Raw genomic sequence first — 17126 nt, 5'->3', positions numbered from 1 at the left:
CTATTCATCCATCAATACATTTTATCATGCATGGAGGATGAACTTAAATTTCAAGAGAGGGTTAATTAAACGATTCTGTAAAGGAATCCTTGAGAAGGAATTTTATAAACCATACCGAAACTTGCAGCTACAAAGGATAACAACTTCTTAAACTCTATAAGGTGTTGTGACTGAAGGTTCAGCCATTAAATTTAACTGAAACTAAAAGTTCCACACAAATCAAAATAAACAAATCTTGAATGTTGTTTGGCCTAGACCATGCGCATATCCTACCTTTGTTCTTTCCCTCAGAGCAGCCAATTCATCTCTGAGATCATCACGTTCATTCCTAATGCAGTCAAAGTAGTCTTTCTGCCTCTCTAGAGCCTGATCATACGACAGCAAGCAGAATAAAGAAAATAGCAGAAAGAGAAAGGATATGTGACTTACAACACATGAACATAGCTGATGAAATAGTAGGGAGCAAAATGGGATCAAGTTTGCAAGTACCATCCATAATTTGGCAATATCTGTCATTCCTCTTCGTCTTGCAAAACTATCATTGTCTATTAACGTGCTTTTTATTTAATAATGCTAAACCTACAACAAACTTGACACATTGCCATAAAATACAAACTATTTAAAAAAACACAGTTCTAAGAAAACAAGATTTCATTTTATTCCTTAAATTGTTTAACCACCACGCCATGCTCCATACTACTGAATGAGAAGGTGACACCTCACATTTACCAACCCCTTGCAAAACACCTCATGCAATTGCTGTCCTATTACTCATTTTAGCCTCCTACCCCAATTTTTTTGTCTTTCCAGTTGATAGTTTCCTGCAGATCAAACACCTCCCTGGTGAGGGTGTCCACCCTCTGCTGCAGACACGTGTTTTCCTATAGGCAAGGAGGAGAGATTCAAGGACAAGGTAAAGACAGAAATGGTAAGGTAAAGGAAAAAATAAGATTAAATTACATGGGTGAAAAAGGAATAAAGCTGACAGTATTAATCTAGGATTAGGAAATAAAAAGGACCTACAGTTTGCGGAATGCTGTAATGTTCCAACAGCAGATGTTAGATATTAGCCTGCTTTAGCATCTACTAGTAGCGTATAGAACATAGAACATCACAGCAAAGTACAGGCTCTTTGCCCAAAATAAAACTAACCCCTCCCAATCTCCTAATCCTCTATTTTTCTTTCATTCATGTACCTCTGAAAATCTCTTATATGCCCCTAATGTTCCAGCCTCCAATACCGAAGGCAATTCATTCCAGGCACACACAACCTTCTGTGTAAAAAAACCTACCCCTGATGTCTCCCCTAAACTCTCCTCCCTTCACTTTGTACAGATGTCTCTGGTGTTTGCTACTCCTGCCCTAGGAAAAAAGTGCTGGCTGTCTACCTTCTCTATGCCTCTTATAATCTTGTTGACCTCCAGTAAATTATCTCTCTTCCTTCTTCACTCCAAAGAGAAAAACCCAAGCTCTGCTAACCTTGAAACCCAGCATACCATTGCCCTTCTTAACCTATCAACCTGCACAGCAACACTGAGAGATCTATGGACTTGGACCCCAAGGTCCCTCTGTTCTTTCACACTATTAAGTATCCTACCATTTACCACTTACACTGACTTCAAGTTTGATCTTCCAAAATGCATCACCTTACACTTATCTGGAATGAATTCAATCTGTCTCTTTTCCGACCAACTCTGCATCCTATCTCTATCCTGTTGTAACTTATGACAATATTCAACACTATCCACAACACTATTCACTCCAACCTTCATATCATCTGCGAACTTACTGACCTTCTTCAGCTTCTTCAGCCAGGTCATTTTTAAAATAAATCACAAAGAGTGGGGGTCCCAGAACATATCCCTGTGGAACTCCACTAGTCAACGATCTCCAATCAGAATAATTTACCTCCACTACTACTCCTTGCTTTCTACAGGTAAATCAATTCTAAATCCACACACCTAAGTGACTTTCTGAACAAGTTTCTAAGAGAGAACCTTGTCAAATTCCTTACTAAAATTTTTATCTACCATCAATTTCTTTTGTTACCTCCTCAAAAAACTCAATTAGGCTTGTAAGGAACAACCTTTCTCTCACAAATCCTTTATGTCAATGCCAGAAAAGACTGCTGGGAAATCGTGTCCATAAGAATCCTCTCCAATAGTTTGTCCACCACTGATGTTAAACTCACTGGTCTATAATTCTCTGGATTCCCCCTATTACCTTTTCTCAACAAGGGAACCACTTTTGCCATTCTCCAATCCTCCAGCATCTTCCCTTGTGGCCAAGGAGGAGGCAAAGATCATTGCCAACACCACAGCACTATCTTCCTTTCCTTCGCATCGCAACCAAAGGTATATCTCCTCCAGTCCTGGGGACCTATTAATCCTAATGTTTTGAAAACGATCCACCACTCCCTCTTTCTTAATCTCAACATGGTCAAGCACATAAGCTTGTGCTAATTTGACCTCACCTTGACCAAGGTCACTGATGAATTGAAGAAACTTCTATGACCTCCCCAACCTCATCCGCCTCAAGGCACATGTTGCTTCCTTTATTTTTAAGCTGTCCTACCTTAACTCTCATCAACCTTCTGTTCTTCATAAAGGCATAAACTATCTCACTATCTTACTCACTGAAGCAGCCAGTTTTATTGTTGGGAAAAGGTCTTTTTATTTCCATCTTTCACCCAGAGTTACAAAGTAATGAAGCTCCAAAATAGGACCCAAGTACAAACAGAAATATTTGTTAAGCTAGCTTGAGGACAAGCTTATGTAGCATTAAAAATTAAGACACTATCACTAAATGCTTATGCTCGCCTAAATTTCCTTGGGGATTATTCATCAAGAATATAATTATGTCAGCATGATTTTTTATTGATAAACTTCAGAGCAGCTGAAGTATTGAAATTCAATTAATTTTACTATGAAGGTTCCTAAAATTGAAACAATTTGTACACTAAAACACCATGCTGGTATACATTTAAACAAATTCAAAGATTAAAATCAAATTCTTAATTTCAGTGTATTTGAGATTTACAAAACAAAAACAGTGCCTTTACCCCAGTGGGTCCAAAGCAACTTTTCACAATCCATTTGATGATACAAAACACTTCAAAAAAAGCATATTGCTTGGCATTCAATTAACAATTTTCTCAAGATAGCACCCAAACTTCAACAGCATTACCTTAAAAATCAAAATAATCCTTCAATAAGTTATTAGCATCTCGAACAGGCTTGGACAAAAACTATTCCTGTCTTTCCACCTACCTCAATAAGCTCATCCCTTTGTCGAATACCTTCTTTTAATTCCTCTACTTTAAGTTGTGACACAGAATACGCGTGCTTCTGTCGTTCCAGTTCCTAACAAAGTAAAATGATGTAAGTGTGGTTTTTTTGATAAAAATCTATTTCTAATTTATCTTCCTTTGATACATTGAAGATTATATTGTGGAAAACCAGATAGTGATGGTCCTTGTTTTCCATCAATCTTCATCCTTAGGAGTCTTCACCTGACTCTTCATCAGAATGAAGTGAGAACAGCATCATACATATACTTAAGACAATAAGACATAGGAGCAAAAGAAGGCTATTCAGCCCATCGAACCTGTTCCACCATTTCATCATGAGCTGATCCATTTTCCACTCAGCCCCACTGCCTGGTCTTTTCCCCATAACCTTTGATGCTCTGGCTAATCAAGACCTTTAAATACACCCAATGACTTGGCCTCCACAATTGCCTGTGGCAACAAATTCCACAGAATTACTACCCTCTGGATAAAGAAATTCCTGCGCATCTCTGTTTTAAGCAATTTGACCACAATCTTTGCATCCTGCCCAACAGTTTGAACCTCATCCAGCTTTCCCCTGATGAATCCTCAAATGTACTTGCATGAGAGTTTGGTGGATGATGGAAAGTCAGGTTTAGTGCCTTCTTCATCCCATTATATTTGTTTAAGCATAATACATGTGTTTTTCACCTTACTTTCTCACCCTCCATCTGTATTCGAACCAACCACACTTTCCAAGATCCTTAATTTTACCTCCCTCATTACAAAGAAATAGCATGTTTCCTTTGGAGAAACTGAGCAGGTCAAGCAGCATCAGTGGGAGAAAACACATGGTCAACAATAAAGCCAAAACCCTTTATTGAGTCTTGGTTTGGGTTCAGTCTCGACTAATTTTTATTTCCTACTGATGCTATGTGACTGTTGAATTCTTCCAGCAGGTTGGGTTTAGTTTTAATATCCAGCATCTGCAGTGTCTTGTGTGTCTCTGGAATGTTCCTTTGTAGGTTTCGTAAGTTGCTGTTCAAGAAAACCATCACCAATGCATTCTATGAAATCATCCTCAAGGCTGCCTCATCCAAATTGATAGAACCTGTTTTAGTTTAAATCCTCCCTAAAAGCAGTAGCAAACAACCTTTCCTGTGACGTAGATTTTGGTTCTTCGCAGGGAGAGTCCTTCCAGTTACACTGCTTTCATCGTCCCCAGAACCGATTCCAAATTACCAAGGAAGCTGAATCCCTCTTTCCTGCACCTTTCCAGCCAAGTATCATTAAACTACCCACTTTGACGAGGTCATGAAACTGACAGCAATCCTGAGATTACTACCGACCTTCCTAGCTCTCTAAATTCAGCTTGTGGTACCTCATCCCTTTTTTTTTTTTTAAAACCTATCCTCCCCCCTTTAGAATGTCGTGGAGACCTCTAACACATTCCTGACCCTTGTACTTGGAGCTGATATACCATCCAGGGGTACCATTGGTGGCAACAAATGCCTACGTTTTCCTCTTACTTTGGAATCCCTACCACTACAGCTCTGACACTCTTTCTTTCCCACGGTACTACTAATCTGGTTGCTGCTGCCATCTCCCCCAACAGTCTCCAACATGATACATCTGTTTTTGGAGGGAGAGTCTGCATGGGACTCTTGCTCTACCTTTCTGCTGCTGATCTGCCTGATGGTCACCCATTCCCTATAAATCCTTAAAACTGCCATGTGAACAACTTGCTATGATGCTCCAAAAATGAATCCAGGTGCAGCTCTAGTGCCATCATGCAGTCTGTCATGAACTGCAACTGGATACACATCCTGCACATGAAATTATCAGGAATGCTGGCAGCATCTCTTAATTCCCAATTGCACACCATGGTTTTCCAATCTCCCAAACACGACTGTGCAAAGTGATCAGTTACACACAGCCACTGTCATAACTAATTACCTTGGATCTTTCTTCATTCTCTCTATATAGCTCGGCCATCTGCTCTTCCATCTCCTCAATTACATCTTTTAGGGTGTCCACTTGATAGACGAGATTTGATTTATCATTGTCTAGTTGTGCATTGGAGACCATAGCTTTTTTATATTTCTCTTCTACTTCAGATAAGGAATCCTGCAATTTAAAATAATTCATTTTCCAGTGACAACATTGACGATGTTAGAACCAACTGTAAATAAAAGGATCTTGCAGCAATGCATAAATACTTAACCTGACAGTTATGTGGAAGGCATAAAGAACACCAACATAATTAGTTACATTTTAATAATTTCTTCATCAAAAAACTACAACCAACAGACTATTTAATTCTCACAGTTGTTCTTTCGGTTTATAGATTAGACTAAATTCAGAAGACAAAATGCGGTTGTCAGTGACATAGAACTTTATCTCTGTCCCCCAAAATGTGATCCTCAAAGATTTTCCATCAGAGAAATTGCCCCTACGTAAATAGTGGGTTAAAAAGTTACATGAACCACATGTTAGTTACCATGTTCCTGGTAAAATACAGATGCCACAAAACAAAAACAATATCACTTTAATTACTGGATGACTTCAGAACATACTCTCAATAAACCCATCATGTTTGGAGAAAAAATTCAAGTTGTAATTCAAAAAAAACTTGTTGAAGCAAAAGTTTCTTCATCTCCTGGAGACAATTCAGTCATTTCTTTCAACTCATAACATTTATACTACTTTTTTAAGCAAGTTCCAAAGTATTTTCACTTGCCATTTTATTTAAATAGATCTTCCAAACATGACAATATAACTTTCTTGTACTTTGGAAACAAAATTCAAAGAAAGCAGAAACATGAAAATCAGGTGTGAGATCACAGTCATTTAAGTTAGCTGCAGTTAACACCTTGAGACTAAGTATTCCAGAAAAACAACTCAGCACAGAGAATCTTTGGTCAAATATGCAGAGGGCACAATTTATTTTTGAGAAAACATCTTGCCAATAAGCACAAATAAACATAAGACATAACATATTTTATGCATCACTATTTCATAGAAAAAGTGGAACCGTGTGAAAGATTACTAAACCGAATAGATTTCTATGATGCAAGTTTTTAATTGTTACTGAAATTTATCAAAATTTAAAATAAGATTACTTTTTAAGAAATATTCTCAGAATCCCAATCTTGAAGCTCATCAACTGAAAAATGAGTTGATATTTTAATTTTTTTTTAGATATATGTCAGATGAAAATGTTGACCTTTCAACGAGTTAACCAAACAACGGCCTTATCCAGCCAAGCATTCCAAAGGTTGAAAGTAGAACTTTTTAGTTTTACCAAAAAATCAACTGTTAAAAAAAAAGAGTGCATCAAGAATTAGCTATGGTGATAAATGTTACAAACTGTGCAAGAATACTTTATTTCCAGATTAAACTGAAATTTTGGCTTCATCCATTTTACCCTATTCCAAGTTTCACCCTTTACTGAAACAATCAAACCATATAAATGCATTTCTGAGGAATGTTTCTGAAAACCACAGCATTAATTTGATTCTATGTACACACTTCACAATGAATGTTATATAGCATAGAGATAGATATTCCTTGATTTATTCATAAAGAACCATAAAGAAATGTTTTTGAAAGCATGAATAAGAAAATTGTTCCTCATTAATTTCAACATAAACACTAAGGCCATGTCCCAGAGTTCAAGAATGTCAACTAGAGTATCTGATTTTTTAAGACAGATCTCAATTAGCAAGGAAATGGAATGTTACCAGAGGTTGCAGATTATGGAGAGAAAATTGGTATGAGAAAATTTTGAATTATTATGCTTTTACCCACAAAAACGGGATTGGATTTTGTGACCATTTTGGAAACACTCTAACACACTTAACTTTAAAAGTTGAGGTGAGCTTAGCTTCAGCTGGAAGTGATTTCCTTGTGAAGTTATATTTATAGAGCTGCATCGCTCAGGTAGTCTCAGTGTAAGAGACTGAAGACTTTGGGGTGGGGGAAGGGGGAAGTAGACAAACATACTCCAAATTGTCTTAAATGAGCATGTGTTTTCTGAATATACCACTTGTGGAGGTATAAATGCTTCTGTACAGCAGTAGATCTTGAATCCATGCACAGAAAGTCAGCATCAGGGAAATGTTCTGATTGACAGAGCATCCAACATACAGTATTTCTGTTGTGTGTTATCAATGTAATTTCATTGACTAATACCAGACAATTTATACCTACAGCTGTTATAACAAAGATCAATATGGTCTTCACAGAAATAGTGAATAAGACAATGAAGAACAAAAATAGTTCTGATTACAGGTACTTTTATTTCTCTCTCTCCCTCTCTCTCTCTCTCTCTCTCCCCCTCCTCCCTAATGTGTGCCTTTTTCTATAGCAAAATTCAGATTTGTATTTCATGAATGTGCATCCTAAAGTATCAAATGAACTAAAGTGGAAATTCAAGAATCAATTATTTATAAATCAAGGAATACATGTAAACAATTGCAGAAATTCAAATCAAAATAGATAACATCAAGAATTAAATGATCGATTTCTACCTTTATAGGTTTCTTGTAATCTGCTAATATTGAAAGTATTTTATTGCTTTCATTACAATATTAATATTATTCATCATTTTTTGATACTATCCATATTAACATAAGGTACTGTCAGAGTCACATTCAAGAAATAAAAAACACATGCCATTAAGAATCCACATTATATATCAATCATTCCAAGTGAAAAGTTAGTCGAATGCCAGAGGATTTCTACCTTTTGCATGTTAAAGGAGTGCAGCACAAATTCACATCAAAGGCCGTCCCTGGATTATGAATGCCCAACTTTGAGACATCACAACATATGAACGAGCCTCATAATATTATTAAATTCAAATATCCGATCATCCTTCTGGTACACGATCACTCCTATGAATGGCAGAACCTGTTTGGTCTCCCCACTTTCTGTATCTGATCATTCTTATTAGTCATATGTGCTGTTGATGCCATTCCTGACAATACTGGTCATCAGAGAGCAAATTTTGTGCATTTTCCAACTTACTGACAAACCAACATGGACAAAACTGACTTGTGGATGTTTGTAAAAACCAAATCTGTTTGGTAAACCAGGGACGGCCTATATAGCAACTAGAGGAATCACAAAGAAACATGCTGGGGACATGGCCCTGATACCTTCAGTTCTTTTAATCCCTGCATGTATCGCCCCTCTACATCTTGTATCTGGTCCTTAAGCTCATAGATATCCTGTTGGACACACGGAATGAACCAATGGATAAATGGGAGGGGGAGGGTGAAAAAACATGAACTGAACTTCATCAAAGTATTATATTTTTGCTCATAAGGCATATGCCATAAGAATTCATTAAACAGAAGCATTCAGAAACAATGAACTATTTCTCAGCATACTCACAGTTTAATAAACCTTACCCGCAATTCACTGAGTGAAACATCTGGATCCAGAATACTATTCGTATCCCCACTACCTCGTCGTGAGGAGGATCCCCCGAGTGAAGCCAGTGTGGCTGCAGACAACCCTGAAACTGCATTTCGAGATGATGGCTTGCAAATAAAAAAAGAGATGGATTGTATTTGTGCCCAGAGAAACAAGAGCAAATTTTAGAACACAGAACTTCTACTCCAACCAGTAGAACTGGTTCCAAGAAGTCTACTGACTCCAACAAGTCTACTAGTTTCCTCAGTTTTTATATTATTTGACTTCGGTATTCTTCTGTATGCATTTCATCTTCTCGAATTGCACAATTCTCGTCCTGTCCCATACACTTTCAGAACTGCACAGCATAGAAATAGACACTTCAGTGCATCTCTTCGATGCTGACCATAATAGAATGATACGCGACAGAACAGGCCATTTGGCCCAACTTCTCTATGCTGACCATACATATGGAGAGGAAAGGACAGTTCGAGATGATGTGGTCAGAAATGAAACAGGACTTTTTGGAACTCTTCTGAGTTGGTCCCATTTGCTTGCATTTGATCCATATCCTTCTAGCCCTTTGATCCATAAATCTGTGCAAATGTCTCTTGAATGTCAGAATTGTGCGCATTTCTACATTTTCCACTGGTAGCTACACGCCAGGGAATAAAGACCCAGCCTATCTAACCCGTCCCAATAACTCAAAGTCCTTTAGTCCCAGTAACATACTGGGCGAATTTCTTCCACAGATCTTCTAATTTATTGATACCTTCCTGTAGCTAGGTAACTAGACAGTATTCAAAATGGGATCTCACCAACACTTTGTACAGCTGAATAATGAGGGTCCAACTCTTGTTCTCAGAACCCTGCTCAATGAAGGCGTGTGACAAACATCATCTTCACCACTTTCTCTATCTGGGTTGGAGGAAACCAGGGCACCCGGGGCAAGAGATTCCAGATTCTCCCATTTCCTTTGTGATCATTGGTAAATCCCTCACCCACATCTCTCCCATCACAAACACTTCTGCTCTCAGCCCATCTTCCCCATAGTACAACAATCCCTTGGTTCCCACTTTTCAGCCCCCGCATCCAGCACACATTTTTTGCTACATCCACCAACCACAACTTGATCCCATTGCCAGCTACATATTAGCCTACCATCTCTTCCTGATTTTCACAAGGACAACTTCCTCTGCAACCACCTGGTTTACTCTTTCATCTCCACCCACTCTATTGAATATTTATCTGTCTTTTGCTGTGTCATGGCATACCTTGGCAATTCAGTTTTGCACAATTGTGGTTGGTGTACTTTAATGATTATGGGGATTTTTTCATATATATATGGTTGCAACAATTAAGTATTTCAGTGCAGCTGAGCATTTTTCTTGTGTTTCGGACATAAATCCTCATCAACATTAGCTAGGTGAAGGGAGGTGGTAGGTGTTTCTCTGACTAGCAAGCTCCTGCAGGTTTTATACCACAGGGTTCCATGTTGAGAACATTGCTGTTTGTAATGTACATTAATGACTTGGGACAAAAACATAAGGGGTATGATTAGTAAGTTTATAGTGACATGAAAATTGGTGAGTTATTGATAGCAAAGAAGGATATCTAAGGATGTAGCAGGGCATAATCCAGCTAGAAAGTTGGGCTTAGATGTGACATGCAGAAATTCATCGAGACAAGTATGAGGCAATGAAATTTTGGAAGTCAAGTTCTGTAAGAGGTCTTGGCAAGGATGTTTGGAGAATTAATGTATATAATGTATAGAGAGATCTTGCGGTGTGAATTCCTATCTCAGAAAGTGGTGACAGAGTGGATTGGGGGAGGTCAAAGTACTTTAAGGTGCTTTAAATTAAAAATTTTTAAGCTTGTTAATTTTTCAGACTTCTGTTGATCTTGGACATAGCTAAGGCAACTTTATAACATGAACTATATTTTCCAACACCAACAAAAGACGGCAATCACAATTAATAGAACAAAAATCATTTTTACTGATATTACTCACTCGAGAAAATGATTCTGTCTTCTCATCCAACTGTAAAAACAAAAAATGTCATATTAGTACTATTATAAAGTTAAATAATAATATAGAATTACCAAATTTACATGAAAATACATCTGAAAAGTCAGTTCAACAGCAAAGAAAAATGAAGAGCCATGGAACCTTTGAACCAATGCCATGCATATCTAACAGAGGAAATCCATGATGAAAAGCGCTAAGAATTTTGCTTGCATTTGATTAGGGTCCCACTTATAATTGGTTAGCATTTGGCTTCCTCTGCAATGAATCTTTCAATCTCAAAATAAAATATGGACGAAAGATATTGCACAACAATCAAGTTTTAAAGAACTATCTCAGCTCCTGTTTACAGAAGAAATTAGTTGAAGAAATATTTGGTCTATTTCTCGTTTTAATTCATTACTAATGAGAAGGTATCTTAACCTTTAAAAATCTACTCATCACTAACTCACATTGAAAAGCTCCTTCAGCTCCACAAATATTTTCCAATTCGAAATGAACTAATGGAACCCACTTGAGTACAAGCTATACTCATCTCCTTATACTCACTTTTAACTCCTCCTCAAGATTCCAAGTGGGACTTTCAAGACCAGTTGTTTCAAATACAGTAAAATTCCCAAAATCTGGATACCAGAAATCCAGACCACCCAAGAATTTGAAAATTCTCAAATTTTAAAAATTTAGTGGGCTTTTGTCTGCGGGCAGGCGTAAGCGCCACAGATGCACAGAAATTGTGGAAATTAATGAATATATTTTTATACTTTGTATTTTATATGAAAACATTTTTTGTTAATAAGCTATCAAACATGAACATTGACTTCACTGTTTTCCATTAAAGCTGCTCACCTTTTCTTCCTCTTCCCCAATTTCCTGCCTTTCCAGTTCTTTCACCTACACAGCCTTTCCAAGCCCCTTCCCCCTCAGTGCTGCTGTCCCCTCCCTCCCTTCTCCACCCCCTCCCACTCTTTATTTCTGACACTCACCTGCATTTTCACGTACTTTTTTTAAAAAATTTTTATTTTTCACACCATACATCACATTAGCCATGATATACACTATTTCTTTTTCACAAATATACAGTGACGTTTTCTCCCCCCCCCCTCCTCCCAAGCCACCCCCCCACCCCCCCCCCTCATCCATTTTAGGTATACAATCTAGGTTGCATTAAGCCAGTCAGACAATGTTGTCATTCAACAAAAATACACCAGAAATTCTACTGAGTCCATTCTTTTCTTTCCTTCTCCTTCCATCAATTTAGGTAATGTTTGTCCCCGGTAGGTTTCCGCTATTGTATTTAATGTAAGGCTCCTATACTTGTTCGAATATTTCAATATTATTTCTTAACCTATATGTTATTTTTTCTAATGGAATATTTATTCATTTAAATTTAGTAGTTTCTTCCTTTTAATTTGGTTATGTATTCCATTAATATTTAAAGTCATATAGTTCAGCGTAGCCCTTTTATATTTTGTTTATCTTCTCTTTCCGTTTTTCCATCATTACCTTTCCTCCTTTTCCATTTCTGTTTTCTTATATTCAACTCCTTATAAGACAACATTCCTACAACATCCAACATTTTCCTTATTCTCCTATTTCTATCTTATTTATCCCCAATCTCCCCTTCCCCTCCTGAGTTGTCCTTTATCCCTTGTCGGACAACCACATCTCCCCTCTCCATTTGGATTTGCGAATCCACTCGCAAGCGTCAACTGATTTTGCAGCGACCGCTATTTCCCCCCACCCCGCACCCCCCAGAAAAGATTTCACTTTTCATATGTCACAAAGGTCACTCTTTTAATTCCCTCCTTATTCTCTCTATTCCATTACCTTCCCTTATTAATTCTTGTCTATACTATCTATATTTTCCTCTAAGTACAGATACTTTCACGTATGCACATTGTCTCTATTCACTCTTATACCTCTTTACCTGCATACATATCAATCGTGATCATTTTTACTCTCATTACCCGTCTTCGTCCTTCAGTCTATTTTTGTCTTTACCCACATACATATCAATCGTGATCATTTTAACTCTCATTTTCCGTCTTCCTCCCTCAGTCTATTTTTGTAATTGTTCTGCAAATTTTCGTGCTTCTTCTGGATCCGAGAATAGTCTGTTTTGTTGTCCTGGAATAAATATTTTCAATACCGCTGGATGCTTTAGTATAAATTTATACCCTTTCTTCCATAAAATCGCCTTTGCTGTATTGAACTCTTTTCTCTTCTTTAGGAGTTCAAAACTTATATCTGGATAAATGAAGATTTTTTGCCCTTTATACTCCAGTGGTTTGTTGCCCTCTCTTACTTTTTCCATTGTCTTCTCCAGTACCTTTTCTCTTGTAGTATATCTTAGGAATTTTACTACAATAGATCTTGGTTTTTGTTGTGGTTGTGGTTTAGAGGCCAATACTCTATGTGCCCTTTCTATTTCCATTTCTTGCTGTAGTTCTGGACATCCTAGGGTCTTAGGGATCCACTCTTTTATAAACTCCCTCATATTCTTGCCTTCTTCATCTTCCTTAAGGCCCACTATCTTTATGTTATTTCTTCTGTTATAATTTTCCATTGTATCTATTTTTTGAGCTAGTAGTTCTTGCGTCTCTTTAGTTTTTTTATTAGATTCCTCCAATTTCTTTTTTAAGTCTTCTACCTCCATTTCTGCTGCTACTGCCCGCTCTTCCATCTTGTCCATTTTCTTTCCCATTTCTGTTAAGGTCATCTCTATTTTATTCATTTTCTCTTCTGTGTTGTTTATTCTTTTTCTTAAATCATTAAATTCCTGTGTTTGCCATTCTTTAAATGATTCCATGTATCCTTTAATAAGAGAAAGTATATCCTTTATCTTGCCTTTCTTTTCTTCTTCTATTTCACTGTACTCTTCCTCTTCTTCTTCCTCTGGGTTGGCCATCTGTTGTTTCTTTGTTGCCCTTTCCTTCTCTTCTTTCTTGTTTCTATTGTCTTCTGTGGTCTCTTCTTGCTGCAGGTGTTCTGCAGCTGTCGTTGCCGGCTGTGGAGATCAACTCCCCAGCTGGTCCCCCCTCCCGTCGGTGTGTTTTTTTTCATTCGCATCGCGGATGCGCGAAGTATCGCGCATGCGCGGATGCGCACTTTTACTCGGCTCTGCGAGCCATTTTTGTAGTCCATTATTTACCGACCTGAGGGAGCGGGTTTCTCTCTCCGCAGCGGGCCTCTTCGGACAGGTAAGGCCTTCACCTTTTTCCTCCTTTGTCTTCTCTTCCTCTCTTCTTACCGTTGCTTTCGATTTTTCTTTTTTTGTCGCCATCTTCTTTCCACCTTTATACTCACTTTTCTGTAACTTTTATTTCTGTGCCTTTGTGTTTTCCTTTGTTTTTCCCGACTTTTCTGGAGAGGGCTGGAGTTCACCGTCCGGCCACTACTCCATCACGTGACTCCTCATTTTCACGTACTTTGATGAAGGGCTCGAGCCCAAAACGCCAGTTCTGTATCTCTGCCTTTGCTACATAAAGGACACTGTTTGACCTGCTGAGTCTCTCCAGCATTGTGTGTTTTTACTTCAAAATGTACCTGTTCATCTTTTCTTTCTCTCCCTAAATTTGAATTTTAAAAGTACTGCCCGAGAATCTGGAAAATCTAAAAATCTAGACTAACCCAAACCCTGAGCAGTCTAGATTTTAGGACTTTACTGTACTTCTCATTTCATGGAAGTTGTTACTTCCCACCTTGAGACCGTTTCAGTCCTTCTGAAGCTCATTTCCCTTATTCTTCCCCAAGAGCAACAAAAGTGACACTCCTTGCAATTACATACAGCCAACCACTTAATGGAGACATGATTGGCACTGAAATGGGTTTCCCTCCCATTATCTAAATCTAATTTTCTTTTTCAGATAATCTGAACAAACAACAATCTAAGCACACCATGGATTACACATGGCCCATCACATCGATGTAAACTCGAAGGATTGCAAGTGCCATATTTCGTGAGGAGTTTGAGGAGATTTGGTATGTCGCCAAATACTCTTGCAAATTTCTACATGTGATTAAAAACAGCTTTTGCCATTTCTTAACAAGGTCATTTCATTTAGTATCTGCATTCAATAGAAATCTACAGGTCTACCTTGGAGAGCTTTCTGACTGGTTGTACCATTCTCTGACATGGACGTGCCAATGCACAGGACAGGAAAAGATAAGAGAGAATTATGAAGTCTGCCAGTGCCATCATGAGTATTAGTCTTCCCTCCATTAAGGACATCTATAAGAGGCAGAGTCTCAAGAAAGCAGCCTCTGTCATCAAGGACCCTCGGCACCATCAGGAAAGAAGTACAGGGGGCTGAAGTTGAACACACAATGATCCAAAAACAGCTTCTTCCCCTCTGCCATCAGATCTACCTTTCTTTTTTCCCTCTTCTTTGCACTAATTATTTATTTTTAATAGTCTATTTAAATAAATGTAATTTATAGTATTTTTTGCATCTGTAATGCACAATATTGCTGCCGTAAAACAATAAATTTTGTGACATGTTCATAAACCTGATTCAGATATTTAGACTCGAAGGTGCATTCAGCACTCATTTTTGAGAAAGCAACCTCACTGACTTAAATTAATCATTTTACAACTAAGTTAAATGAAAAGTTGCATAATTTTGAATGATAAATACTGAGGCCTCAATGATTGCACTGTTAGAACAATACTTAATGTCACTTTTCAAAATCCATTTGTTGCCATGATACAAAGTGTACTCATCAAAACAAAAACTGCCATTGCATGAATCAGAAGGCGGAGTACTGCTCGGTTCTGCCAAACACCAACAGTTTCAATGACCAGATCAATCTCACTCCAAAGATATTTCAAAATAATGAAAATTCCTGCAATAAAAATACGATCATTTAATGTGCAAAATCTTTCAAATCGAATGCTTTGTTTTCAAAGAATACAAGAACTGTAAAACAAAACAGCTTTTCCCACATCATAACAAGGTTATTTCATTAAAGTTATTGGATTAATTAGAATTCTACAGGTGTACCAGTCGCATCACTGTCTGGTATGGACGTGCCAAAGCACAGGAAAGGAAAAGGCGACAGAGGGTTGTAAACTCGGCCAGCATTTCATAGGCATTAGTCTTCACTCTATTAAGGACAACTTTAAGAGACAGTGTCTCAAAAGACCAGCCTGAAGATGAACACCCCAACGTTACAAAAACAGCTTCTTCCCCTCTGCCATCAGATTTCTGAATGGACAACGAACCACAGGCACTACCTCACCTTTTTCTCTTCTTTGCGCTAGTTTATTTATTTATTTTTTTAAAATGTAATTACAGAAATGTAATTTATAGCAATATTTGCATTTGTACTGTACAAAACTGCTGCTCCAAACCACATATTTCATAACAATAAACCTGATTCTGAACCTAAGTCAGGAGCTGTTTATGTTTTAATGCATTTGTTCAGCACATGCAATCAATTGAAGCATTATGGAATCAGAATGATACAGTACAGAAACAAGTTCTTTGGCCCACCAATTTGTTAACCATCATTTGGTCTGTGGATGACAATGTTATGGCAAATCAAGGGCTCATAAATGGCAAGGTACCTGCCTCCACCACCTTCCAACTTGCATGAAACAATTTTCCCTCAGTTTTTCTTCGAAATATCACCTTAAAATAATTTCTCTCATCTTAAGCACCTCCACTGTGAGGCAAAGTTTCGACATCTCTTGGAATTTTGTACATCAGGCCTTTGTTCAGACCCTTATGCTCCAAGCAAAAAAAAAAATCCAGCCTCTCTACTCTTTTCATATAACTGTTGAATCCCCTCTTCAACCTCAAGTGTAATCACATCACATCCATCCTACAATATGGTTAGCCAGCTGTGGTCCAAATAAGCATGGGATCTACAGTGAGGTAACTGCTTGGATTCTGAATTGGCTGTTGCAAACCAGACAGCACTGGTGTATTCTGGCCATGAGTCAGTGACCAGTGGGGTTGGCGTTGGGACCCTTGTTGTTTGTGATATATATAAATGAATTGGATGAATAAATGAATGGGTGGGTTAGTAACATTGCAGATGACAGTGTCTCCACTGGCCACCGTGACAGAGGTGCACCAAAGAAGAGGTACAAGGACTGCCTAAAGAAATCTCTTTAGGCAAGATTGGTGGAGTTGTGGACAGTGTAGAAGGCTTTCAAATATAAGGATATAGATCAGGTACGGATTTTGGCAAATAGCAGATGGATTTTAATTTAGACAAGGGTGAGGTGTTGCACTATGCAAGGTCAAATGTAAGGCAAACTTGTATAGTTATTGACAGGACCCTTAAAAGCAATGTTGCACAAAGGGTTCTGGGGTTCAGGTTCTTGGATCCTTGAAAGTAACTACAAAAGAAGATAGAGTGGTAAAGGAACCATAATGCATGTTTGCCTTCATTGGGTGGGGC

The 17126-nt window shown here is 37.9% G+C and overlaps 1 protein-coding gene across 46 annotated transcripts in view; it reads right to left on the bottom strand.

Moving 5' to 3' along the window:
• The window catches only part of lrrfip2 (leucine rich repeat (in FLII) interacting protein 2), a 100659-nt gene that overhangs the window by 29122 nt on the left and 54411 nt on the right, over positions 1-17126 (bottom strand). For 30 of the 46 annotated variants that reach the window (XM_069920323.1, XM_069920325.1, XM_069920327.1 and 27 more), the window contains 7 exons: positions 10701-10730; positions 8686-8817; positions 8431-8502; positions 5225-5395; positions 3270-3362; positions 789-881; positions 274-366 (listed from right to left, as the gene is read on the bottom strand). In XM_069920323.1, coding sequence (XP_069776424.1) covers positions 274-366; positions 789-881; positions 3270-3362; positions 5225-5395; positions 8431-8502; positions 8686-8817; positions 10701-10730 — 684 coding nt within the window. The remainder of the gene's footprint in view (positions 1-273; positions 367-788; positions 882-3269; positions 3363-5224; positions 5396-8430; positions 8503-8685; positions 8818-10700; positions 10731-17126) is intronic. The other 16 variants (XM_069920333.1, XM_069920348.1, XM_069920369.1 and 13 more) reach the window with 7 other exon arrangements.

The sequence above is a fragment of the Narcine bancroftii genome, chromosome 2, assembly GCF_036971445.1.
Source record: "Narcine bancroftii isolate sNarBan1 chromosome 2, sNarBan1.hap1, whole genome shotgun sequence".
Lineage (NCBI taxonomy): Eukaryota > Metazoa > Chordata > Chondrichthyes > Torpediniformes > Narcinidae > Narcine > Narcine bancroftii.
The sequence above is the reverse complement of the archived record's forward strand: the minus strand, read 5'-3'. Positions and strand labels throughout refer to the sequence as shown.